The sequence below is a fragment of the Heterodontus francisci genome, chromosome 11 (genome assembly GCF_036365525.1).
Source record: "Heterodontus francisci isolate sHetFra1 chromosome 11, sHetFra1.hap1, whole genome shotgun sequence".
NCBI classification, from domain to species: Eukaryota; Metazoa; Chordata; class Chondrichthyes; order Heterodontiformes; family Heterodontidae; genus Heterodontus; species Heterodontus francisci.
The window spans coordinates 41,784,486-41,796,303 of record NC_090381.1 but is presented as its reverse complement, the minus strand read 5'-3'; the positions used below and the strand labels follow the sequence as shown (position 1 = coordinate 41,796,303).

At 40.8% G+C, this 11,818-nt stretch overlaps 1 protein-coding gene across 1 annotated transcript; it reads right to left on the bottom strand.

The window, feature by feature from the left end:
• Nucleotides 1–4,451: 4,451 nt before the first annotated feature.
• LOC137374848 (solute carrier family 35 member G2-like) lies at nucleotides 4,452–11,160 on the bottom strand. The gene is made up of 2 exons (XM_068041398.1): nucleotides 11,096–11,160; nucleotides 4,452–5,722 (listed from the first exon to the last, which is right to left on the bottom strand). The coding sequence occupies exon 2, from the start codon at nucleotides 5,697–5,699 to the stop codon at nucleotides 4,452–4,454; it is 1,248 nt and encodes a 415-aa protein (XP_067897499.1). The 5' UTR covers nucleotides 5,700–5,722; nucleotides 11,096–11,160.
• Between the last annotated feature and the right edge of the window lie 658 nt (nucleotides 11,161–11,818).

Sequence of the window (11,818 nt, the reverse complement as noted above, 5' to 3'; positions counted from 1 at the left end):
ATCATCGCCCATCAGCAAACTGAGCACAGACTGGGTATCCAACTTGGGATCATCCTAGTCTTTACAGCTTAGCTACCCACTTGATAAATAACTTGAGCCATCAAAAGAGACAGACTCAAATGTTTATACCTATGTCAAGGGGCCATGCTGAGCCAAAGATGCAGATGCTAAATTTAAGATGATTGCAGAAATTTGGAGTTTGAGGTTCCCACCTGGAACTTAATTTTCCAGGAAAGATGGCAGTGCTTTACCGATGAGACTTCCCTTTAAAGCTATGGTGTGCTACACATAACTAGTTCAGAATGCTTTGAATATACACTGCAGTTTGTTTAAACATTGTGTTATCAAATTTAATACACTATCTTTTGGAAGAAGAAAAAACGGCATTTTTGAAGTTAGTCATCTATGATTTTATTCTCCTTGTCCAATTTTGGGTGTTATTTTCTGCCATCCCTTTACTTCATCTCTTGAACCACTCTATTCCCTGTCATTGAGAGCAGGAAAACTTGCAACGGATCTCCAGGACTTGATAAATATGTAACTTTGTTGTCATTGATTAACCGATATTCTTTTGCTCAGGGAAAAAGCATTGCCTCCAAGTTGCACCATCCAAGCTAAGCTGAAGTCAAGATATGATATGATACAGAATCCATTACCCACTCTATGCTGCAACATGTCATCACTACTCAGTTTTATGTTTGTTAAGTGTGAGTGAGAAACACAAGGTTGATCAATTTCTGACGATAGATTCTGCAGCAACAGCAGCTCTTTTTCATCCTTTCTTTTCATACATTAATTAAGATGAATAAAACATGAAAAAGTGTAAAATATATCAAGGGGAAATCAAACTCAGAAAAAAATGAGAGAAAGATAGCAAGGTATAATAAACAGATATGCGTTTGTACATCTGAGCACATATAATGCATTCTCTAGGATTACCTACACAATTATATCAAATAACCAGAGATTATAATGAATTGCATGAAGCTAAGTTGCTTTAAACAGAATGTTCACTGTCTTTTACATTTATTTTTTGTTTCCTTATGAAAATACAAAAATGACAGATAGGAAAAGACCAGAAAGTCCAGCAAGCCCACCCTACACTCATGATGTCTGCAGTATCATGACTAGACAGTTCCTTACCTCCTGCCCCAGGAACCACATAATCTTTTGGGAGTGGCAAAAAAAAGCCATAGAAAACTCCAGCACCAATAAGGGAAAAAATACCCTGGAAAATTCCTCTCTGACCCCCTCAGGCAATCGAAAGAGTTCTAGAGATCATATGAAGCATATGTTATCTGTAAAGCCATTATATAGGTCAGTGGTTAGACTGCTTCTGGAATACTGCATTCAATTTTGGTCCCCCCATGATGAATGGAATAGTGGCCTAGGAAAAGGTTCAAAGGATTCATTTCACTAATTTTCTCCCCTCCTTTCCTGGGACATTAACATGGCCGAGGGTATGGTTCCAAGGTATGTTGCCTGAGTGGACATTACACACACGGGAGCCTCAACAAAGTAAGTTAATCATCTAGTTACTTGCAGAAGGCATGACAGGGAGACTGATGTCCACACGTGTACACTTCCAGTCAGGAGCAGGAACAATGGAGGAATTTCCCATCTCTAGCCCTGGGTCATTGCGGCCAATTGTACCAGTGCACTCAGCAAACCCAGAACAAAGCAGTGATCAAACGTAGCTCCTTCCTGGTCTGTTTGGCTCAGCTACTCACAGGGTCAACTTAAAGAGCCATCATGGGAGCATTTCCTAGTTGTCATTACATTCAGACTATTAATTTTCTGGTAAACTGGTAAAAAAAAAGCTAAAGTAACATCTTTGATTAAAACTCAGTGATTTGTTTTCTTAATCTTAAATGGAAATTATGTGAAGATGTTTTGACTGATGTAACTACAGTCGTTACAATCAACCAATTGGATTTCCTAGAAATAACATTAGAATCTGATCGGAGTCAGTTGTCTGAATGCCTACATCACAAATGTAAAAACTTCAATGTCAGTATTTGGTAAAATATTATTAAAAACATATATTTAGATCACAACTTAATCCAGTGTCAGCGTGGAGAGTCATCAACTTTGGACTGTTATTGAAACGCCCTCTACAGTTAAGTATAAACTAGTTGTTGTTGTTAAATTCATGTTACTTGGAATTAAGATAGCTGGGGATTATTATTCCCCAGCCTCAATTTATGAGGGAAACAAGGAAATAACATAGTACATACTTAATGGAAGATTAGGTTGATAATCAACTTTCTATATCCATACAATAAAAGCAAAATACTGCGGATGCTGGAAATCTGAAATAAAAACAAGAAATGCTGGAACCACTCAGTAGGTCTGGCAGCATCTGTGGAAAGAGAAGCAGAGTTAACGTTTCGGGTCAGTGACCCTTCTTCGGGACTTCTTCGACCTTCCGAAGAAGGGTCACTGACCCGAAACGTTAACTCTGCTTCTCTTTCCACAGATGCTGCCAGACCTGCTGAGTGGTTCCAGCATTTCTTGTTTTTATTCTATATCCATATGTTGTTTCTTAAGTTGCTTCTCCATAGGCTATGTTTTCCATCCCCTGTCTGTGGGACCTGGGTGGCAATAAGGATAATACAATTGGCCCCAGTAATTTGGGTTAGAGAGAGGGAGCATTGTTCCTGATTGCTGACCAGTGATCTTGCTAGCAGTGCAAGTGTGGATGTCAGATGGTAACGAAACTGGGCTTGGATGTGACATCTATATGTTTGGAGTCTGCTCACCTTTACTGTTGAGGCTCAGACTTGGATAGCTATCATTTACAGAACCCCACTAAAGAGTCATTGGCTTTGGGAGAGAGGTAGAAGAAGCTGGCTAGAAGAAACACTTAAGTTAGCATTTGCAGAAAATGTAGTTCAAAGGGACAGATTTTCTTTTTGGAAGATATCAGACCAGATCTGACACTCTAAGGATGTGCTAAATGAGAACCTGGATATATATAACACTTTTAATGACCTCAAGATGTCCCAAAGCATTTCACAGCCAATGAAGTCCTTATGAACTGTTGTCACTGTTGTATTGTAGAGAAATGAGGCTGTCAAACTACACACAGCGGGGTTCTAAAAATGGTAATGAGCTAAATGACCAGATAATCTGTTTTAGCCAGGTTGGTTGAAGGATAAAAGCTGGCCAGGACATCAGGAGAACGCTCCTGCTTTTACTCAACTAATGCTATGTGATCTTTTATATCCATCTAGTGGGTAGAGGGGGCCTCGATTTAATGTCTTATCTAAAAGTCGGCACCACGGACAGTGCAGCATTCCCTCGGTACTGCACTCAGGTGTCGGCCTAGGTTATGTGCTGAAACTCTGGAGTGTTACGTGACAACCATCTGAATCAGAGGCAAGAGTGCTGTTACTGAGAAACTGCTACACATCACTATTTTATGCAATAGTTCTTGGCTTCTGATGCCAACAGGCAGTGTAGGCTGGGATTCTGCTGTTCCCATACTTAGATTGCTTTTTTATCCTCTGTAAGCCATTGATGCCCTTTTGGATATCCACAAACAATTGATGTTGGTTGGCTGATGTACATACACACCTACAAGAATTCATGCACACCGCAAGCTTACTGAAATGTTGTAGAGTGGGATGGAGAGTATTATTCCTGGACTCTGGTGAAAAAAACACTTCTCCCATGATGAGATTTACCTACACAGATCTGAGAGTCCTGATGTGCTGCAGGCTGAGAGATGCTACGACTCCTGACTTATGCTGCAGTTTGAACAAAGCATTATAATGGTTAAGAGCCAGATCATGGATCCTATCTCTCTCCTATTCGTGGATCTTATTGACTTGTGGCTATGTATGCAAAAGTGGCCGTATAACTGCCATAAGCAAACTTATGACCTAAGCACTTGCCATGCATATATTCATTCCAAATTAAAGTATGTAAATAAATATGAGCATCCAGATTCTCATTAATCTGGTATCATTTCATTAAGAAACTCATTTTTAATCAGATGGCTGTCCCAAGGTAATGAGTACCTTATTCAGAAGGAAAGCCATTTCGGCTTACTGTAAAAGATTAAATACATGGAGTATTATGTTTGATGCTTTCAATTAATATTGCTTATTTACCCATGTTTGATATCGAAGTATTGAAAAAATTAACCACACAAGGTTGTGTAAACATTTCAATCTACCAAGCAAAATCTCCACATTGCTATACATGGATAGCATATTACCTCATTCATCATCCCATCAGCCTTGCATGTGCACTGGATTATTTTTCATTAATGAATACAGACACTTCAGAATTGTCTGCTGCACATTTTATTCCACAGAACATTCAGAGAACGTAACAGCAACTGACCATCTTTCGACATCACAGTACAAAAATACATTGCACGGTTGACATTCATCGAGCTGCTCGCTCGCATTTAATCTTTTAGTTATTTTTGACATTAACATTCATTTGACGGGGGAATTTGTTATTTCCAGGTAATCCTGCCTGCTATTACGGTTGACCCAGTAAAGCTTATAAGCAGTCAGTGCGAAGACACTGAAGATGATTATTGATCCACCAATAAGGTCGTACACGGTTGGAAACATATGGAGGACCAGCAACTGGAGGATCATGGCCACTACAATTTCTAAGTGTTGAACTGTGCTAACTAACGCTGGGTGGAATCGATTTAGTGCATAATATACGCCTAAGAAAGCCACAGTGGAACAGATACAGATCCCTAATAGATACCCCCAGGTTTCTCCATCCAATGGTATAATAGGCTCTTGTAGAATAAACATTGTGGCTGCACCCCAAACTGTACCTGTCCATCCAAAGGTGAAAAGGGCAGTCCACATGCTGACCTTTTCTTTGATAGCTCTATAAATGATCATGGCCAGAGCTGTGGTCAACCCAGCCATTACTGTCATGGTATAGCCAAAGGCTTCCTTCCAAAAGCCCACCAATGAATTATCCTCATCAACGATATTGGGGATCATCACCAGGCAAAGGCCAAAGACACTGCAGACCACTGTGACAATGTCAGTGTAGTCCAAGCGTTCATCCACTAGTAGAAAGGCCAGAATGGCACTGAAGACTGTAGTGGTGGCTCTCCACATAATGGTCCCGTTGCTTGGGGGCACAATTGCAAAGGAGGTATAGGCGCAGGTGATGGAGATGACATTGCACACCCCATAAAGAAACAGACCCATCCTGTATCCTTTGGGTCCAAGAGGATGCTCACTGCCATAACAGACAACCACAACAGAGAAGATTTGCAGCACAGAACGAATAAAGAGAAGCTCCAGGGATGGCACTTTGGAGCGATCAGCAGCAAGTCGAGTTATTAATGCAACACAACCATGGGCCAAAGCAGCCCCAAATAGAGCTACCCAGGTAATTCTTGGCTCAGAGGTGACACTTTGTCCAGCATTTTCTGTCTGTTGTTCCATCCCTTTATCTTTCTGTTCTTCTGATAAACTCTGACAAACATCAATTGTCCCAAAGAATGTTCTTCCTCGTTTTTTAGTGTCACCCAGAAGTTTTTTCTTTGGGTTGTCTTCAGCATAATTTTCACTGTCTAGGTATGTCTCTTCGTCGTCCTCTTCTCCAGGCTGTGGGTAATGCGCCGTGTATTTCACAGTCACTGTGTTTGGGTGGATTTTCACTCTCTTCTTCGAGGGGTATGTCGGCTTAATAGGTGAAGATGCCATTTTCCTGTAGCAGAACCTCTTCCCTGCAGCAAATTTCACAGAAAAGTTAAACCTTTGTATTGTTTGTCATTACTGTACCTGTGGAACTGCATTTTCAGTTTATATTTGCAAGCAACTTTTTTTGCCACACCAACTGATGTATGAACCAACAAATCCCACTGGCCTATTTCTAAAAGCAATAATTAAGCTATAACACTTCCATGAATGTATTAAGACAACAATTCATTCAACTATGGATTATAGAATGTTTCAAAAATCACAATGCTTCAAAGCACCTGATGACAGTACATTTAATTAACCCTGGTTTATTATTCACACAGATTGGGAAACAGGGAAAGGAATGAGATGATAAACAGCTGGGTTGATACAAAGATATGGAAACTATAATAAATAACTGGACATTAACACTGACATATTTTTCAACACCATTTTATAACAAAACCATTTGAGAAATTAATGTCAGTCAGATATTACTGTTAGTGACTGGCAGAAAATTCAGCTACCCTGCAAATAGAGCGTGTGCCAACAATCAGTGCTAGAATAATTCGTTACCTATTGCCTGACAGAAGTGAAATGTATCTTCTGTACTGCCTGTGTTTATGTTGCATACAAGTATTGTGATTGCTCTGAGCTGCAATAAGAGGGGAATTTTATTTTAATTACCGCAATGGTCTTAAAATAGTAGCAACAGGAGAAAGTCCAAATAGAAATTAGGCTAACCAATTATAAACAGCTATAGGCTCCAGAAATACATTGGTTAACTATTCCCTTTGCTGGAACAGACTTCTGGAGAAGACAGCTGATTCGTGTTGCTTGGTACCTTTAAAGGACCTATATTTGAATCAGTAGAGGGTTATAGAAATATTAATAACATAGTGAACTTAGTGTTCCAAAAAGCAGTAGGCCAATTGGTGATCATAGAACCATCAAAGATAAACTTTGTATGAATAAACATATTTTCTTCAGAGGTTTTACGGTCAGCGGTGAAGCAAGGGCACTCTCCCCTTACCTCGAAGAAAGCTGCCCACAAAGATCTAGCAATCTCTGCGGCAGAAATTTCCCCCTTTCCCAATGGCAGTTTAAATCTGGTACCAAGTCAAGTGGACGTCTCCGGGCTGCAGCAGCAATGGTGCCAGCAAGCATGATTTCCGCATTATTCTGCGGATGTGCGGACTCCAGAAGTTGCTGTCAGCTTTGGTGGAGTAATGACGGCGAACGCTGACAGTTTAGCTGTCATCACCATCGCAATATCTGTGCCAGGTGTTCCTGTAACTAAAAAAAATCTGTGGCGGAAATTTGAACTAAAAGAAAAATATTCAGGGCAACAGATGACAAGTATTGTCCACGTCAATTCTGATCTGTCTAATAGACTGGCTGTGGAGAAGACTTGTCTGGACTTGGCGCCTTCAATATTTACAGAGGGTCCCAAGGAGTAGGTCAATATTTGTATGGGGTTGCAAGGAGTGCGCCAGTACTGGCGGGGATCCCTAAACAGAATCAAATGAAAACTCCTGTTCTCCGTGAATACTGGAAAGAAGTTATCATGTCCTGAGGTGGCTGTCTGATGCTTTTAAAACCAATTCTTTCCTCCCTCTGCTCATTCGTGTAAACGCTGTTTTGAAGTTCATTTTGACCCTTTGTTCCACAGATAATGCTGGCCCCGTCAGTCTTCCATTCCTCTATGATGTACTTTCTATTGGCTTTTTGGCAGCGCCAAACTACCACTGAAAGTTATTTTTTCTCATCCCCTCTTTTGGACATTGATGTTGCCATGAATCTTAATTATTCATCAAGATAGCTTTTTAAAAAAACTGACAGCTCGGATTCTTGGCCATTCATTTGACCGGAACTATGCAAATAAATGCTTCAGGAATCACTATCTTTGTGTACACCCCTACATTTGAATGAGAAAAAAATGTCAGGACGCTGTGTCCATTATCCACAGACCTGCAAAAAAGCCACTCATTAACAGCTGGAGTGGTTACTCACCACGTCGCCCACGAGCTGTCGTATTATAACAGAAAGTCATGACACATAAACGAGAAAAAAACTTTTAAAAATGAACTGTTTATGATGGAACTTCGGATAGCTAACCCGAATGACAGTAGTAAACTTGTTCAAGCACTACAGGGATATCTGGTTTTATCATTCACTGGGAATTTCAAGGAGTGTCTCAATATTCACAGAGGATCCCTCGCAACTACTAAAGCCCACTACTTCCTAAGAGGGGAGCAGGGGCTTACTAAAATTTACGTTTTATTGCAAATGCTGTTAAAGTGTCTTTTTGTCTTTCACGTTGTCGAAGTGTTTATTTACACACGCACTGTTAAATCAGGTAACAAAAGCCGGACATTGTGACATGGAAGAATCCCTGTGTCAGACTCGCAGTAAACTAGTTCCTCTAGTAATGACAGTCTTAAAACCTAACTATTTCCATCACCTTCCTTAACTGTGCTAATGGAAACCCAACGTGTTGCAGTTTTTATGACTCAGTGTAGTCTGATAGCAAAAAGGACCAATTCCAAGAGTATTTGCATGAGGAAGTTTTTACAAAGACACTGCAAGATTAACTTGCAAAGAAGCCGATTTATTCCAAATCCATTCGATATTAACTGTGATGAGTTGTGTGTTACCATTTACTTCATTAAGTCAAATGAGAAATGTATTCATAAATGCGAATATAATAAGCCCGAACGAATTAATATCAAGGCAACAATATAGACGGGAGGAGTGCAGCAAGGATAATGGAACCGGATTGAATCCGCTTTGACTGTTGGATCTGCTCCGACCTAAAGTAGTTTTATTTCCACTGGTTTACACCTGGAGATATTTTCAGCATCCCCTAGAGAACAACTCTGTTCATGCTGCCAAACTGTGCTGCTTGGACAGTGCTTTACTCAGGTAATAGGGACGCGGATAAATGATAAGCAGGGCTGTGCTTAAAATTGCGGGGGTGGGGAACGTTGTAAAAGCGAGTGAAAATTCACAGTGTGAAATGGCTGTTCTTGCTCAGCTGGCCCCTTTAACAAACACGGAGCTCCTTGTTGCAGTGACAAATGTAACCCAGGCAGTGTCACAGCAGAATATTCCCTGTGGAATAATTTCCAGGAGATTTTTTCGTGGTATTGGTTCTCTCGGGATGTACTTGTTGTGCCAGCTCTTGGCTCCATTTCTCCATGCATCATTACATTCAGGTCCCCCAAGTTAAATTACAGAGATTTCGATAATTGAATGCCGAAGAATGTTCTTGTTCATTTTTGGTGAATTCTCTGTATGTTTTTTTTGATGCCATTTCCTGCGTAGAGTACAAAAAAGGTCAGACTGGCCAACTGATCAAGTGGTTGTGAGTATTGTGACTAACTGATAGTAACGCGGACATTTCATGGAAATAAATGAATATAGCCCATTTCAATGATTAAAATACCGAGATGAATTACCGCAGATTCGATTCAATATCTTCGGTCATAGACATTTAGATGACGGGCCGAAATGTAGCTTTACAAAGAAAAATAACTAAAGCGCCAGCTATTTTATAAGAAGCGACTAGATTTTTTCGTTCCTTACACTGGGTGGGGCTGCTAACAGGGAACACTCTCACACGCACTTGCAATGTTTTGACTTAAGGCAAGACGTTTCAATCAAATATTACAGTATGTCAAAATAAAAATAGAAAATGTTGGAAATACTCAGTAGGTCTGGCAGCATCTGTGAAGAGAGAAACAGAGTTAACGTTTGGTCAGAACTGAACAAGTTATCAAATCAGAAACGTTAACTCTGTTTCTCTCTTCACAGATGTTGCCTGACCTGCTGAGTTATCTCCATCCTTATTCCGTTTTTATTTCAGGTTTCCAATAGCTGCCGTATTCAGCTTTTGCTTTATTGCATTTCCTTACATTTTGCAGCGAAATTTAGAGGCAGGGGACACATCAGAGATACACTATGATGCAACTAATCTCCGCCTGGTCACTCTCCCTTCTGCCTATATAATGGCATCAGAGGCTGTCATCGTGTCAAAAACAAAATGTGCATGTTGTAGATCTCCGCTGCACCACGAAGCGGCAGCAGAACAGTAGTTGACCAGCACATCAATTAATGCAGGCACGAAAGAAGATTATACAAAGCAGGAAATAGAACGGTACTTAATACAGAAGGCTGGACTTAAAACCAGTTAGCCAGAAAATGTTCAGAAATAAGGTAGCTTCAGCCACGGTATTTGCAAACTTCAACAATGTTGCACTACTGATTATTTTCATCCGAGTAGATGTCTCAGGGTGGATAGGTGTCGATAGCACAACATCATATATTTACAGGTTCGCCGAGCAATTTGTGTTTGCTTGCTTTTGGGATCCTTTAGAAAATCCAAACTACTAAGTGCGTACGTAATGGGACCAGCAGCTACTGTTAAATTCTACCAATAAAAGGCCTGGAATATGTATATCATCAAAGCCACTTTATAAGAAGCGGTTGAAGAACTATCTACAAAACTGCCAATAATTAATGACAATGATTTGTAATTGAACTGAATGACATGTGTGCACATAAAATACTATCTTTGAACATGTGAACATCAACATGTCACCTTTAAATATGTAGCTTGAGACGAAAGCAGTTAGATTCAGTTCTCCTGTTCTAAATGTGTATCGCACTGACATGTAATCTTCTATGGTCCAGCTGAACACCAGCATCTTCATGAACACAAATGCGGCGCCTGTGTCAGCAGCTGCGACTTTAATGTGCTGGAGGCCGCCCTTGAACGTCCTGTTAACATTCGTTTTTCACGGTTTACAACCAAAACGCAAACGCCTGTGACCAGCATGCAAACACATTTAGGGTGGAAACACGAGTCCAGCACCATTCCTGCATGGATTTGATGATCCAGACGTTCGCTTTACCTTCCGGGACCTTGAAATATAACTACTTCCACCCTCCTTTCCCACAGTAGGGCAACGTTTAATGAATCAGACCCGTAATTAACTAATAATGGTTAATGACAATCTAGCTAGTGAAAATAAGATTGAACGGTTAAAATGGAAAGACTAAGAAATACAGCAAGTACTAAGTCAGTTATAATAAACAGGACGAAGCAACTGGCTCCGTTTCCTATCCTGGGAAGGCAAATGCTTACGGTTCTCCCATGCATGAAAGAAGAGGCTAACCCAGCCCACTGGGCTCTCCATCAGAGATCTGTCTCCACCACTGTGGATAGTAACAGGACTTGCTTTACCTTCCCTGTCTGTCGGACTGAGGACTTGCAATGGTGCTGAAAGCAGTCGGGTTAAACGGCCCAAAGAGCACGACGGCGGCTTTCATGCGGCTTTCCTGCCATTCCTCCCGCACTGAAGGACGCTCAGATGTTCCGAGAACATGGGCTGAGCCACCGCGTTTGTGCAGATTACCTGAGAAGGCGGCACCAGAGGAAGATGCTGCACGACAGAGATGGCTGTGCTTCCACGCTCTCCCCTCCTCCTTCACCGACACTGAGCAGAAGCTGACCAACTGCAAGATAAACTGAAGGGAGGTAAACCAACAGTGCATGCGCACAGGAGGCTGTATCACTTCATTAACCATCCCACAGGTGATCTCCCCCAATACAGAATTTGCTACAACTTATATGCACAGTCGATTCCGCATATTGAGCAACATACTCCGAATGTTCGTGGTGTCGTACTCATGTCTATCTGGCAGTATCGTGTGCATGCCCGCGAGTACAAACTGCTCCCAAATAAGGCATCAATTCTGTGTAAAAGTTCAGGTACCCGTAGTGTGCTGTCTGGCAGTCCGAACTGACTTCCATTTCTTTATATTCAGGTAGAAACCAATAGAAATCTCTTAGAATAGTGTTTCTGTTTAGTGTGGTCACTCAGGTCGGAACAACTGTGGATGTCTCATTCATACTGATGATGCAACACTATTTGACTTTTAAAAGATTTATTTTGATGCAATGTTTTCTTAGGTTTTTTCTTATTTGTTTTTGTATTTTTTTAAATTAAAAAAGCCATTACAGAACAATTACTGGCGACAGCTGGTTTCACTGTCCATCACCAGGTCAGGCTAGACCAGATCAAACCTATTTGGCTTTACTTTCTTCTGCCCATTATTCCAGGATTATTTTGGATAGC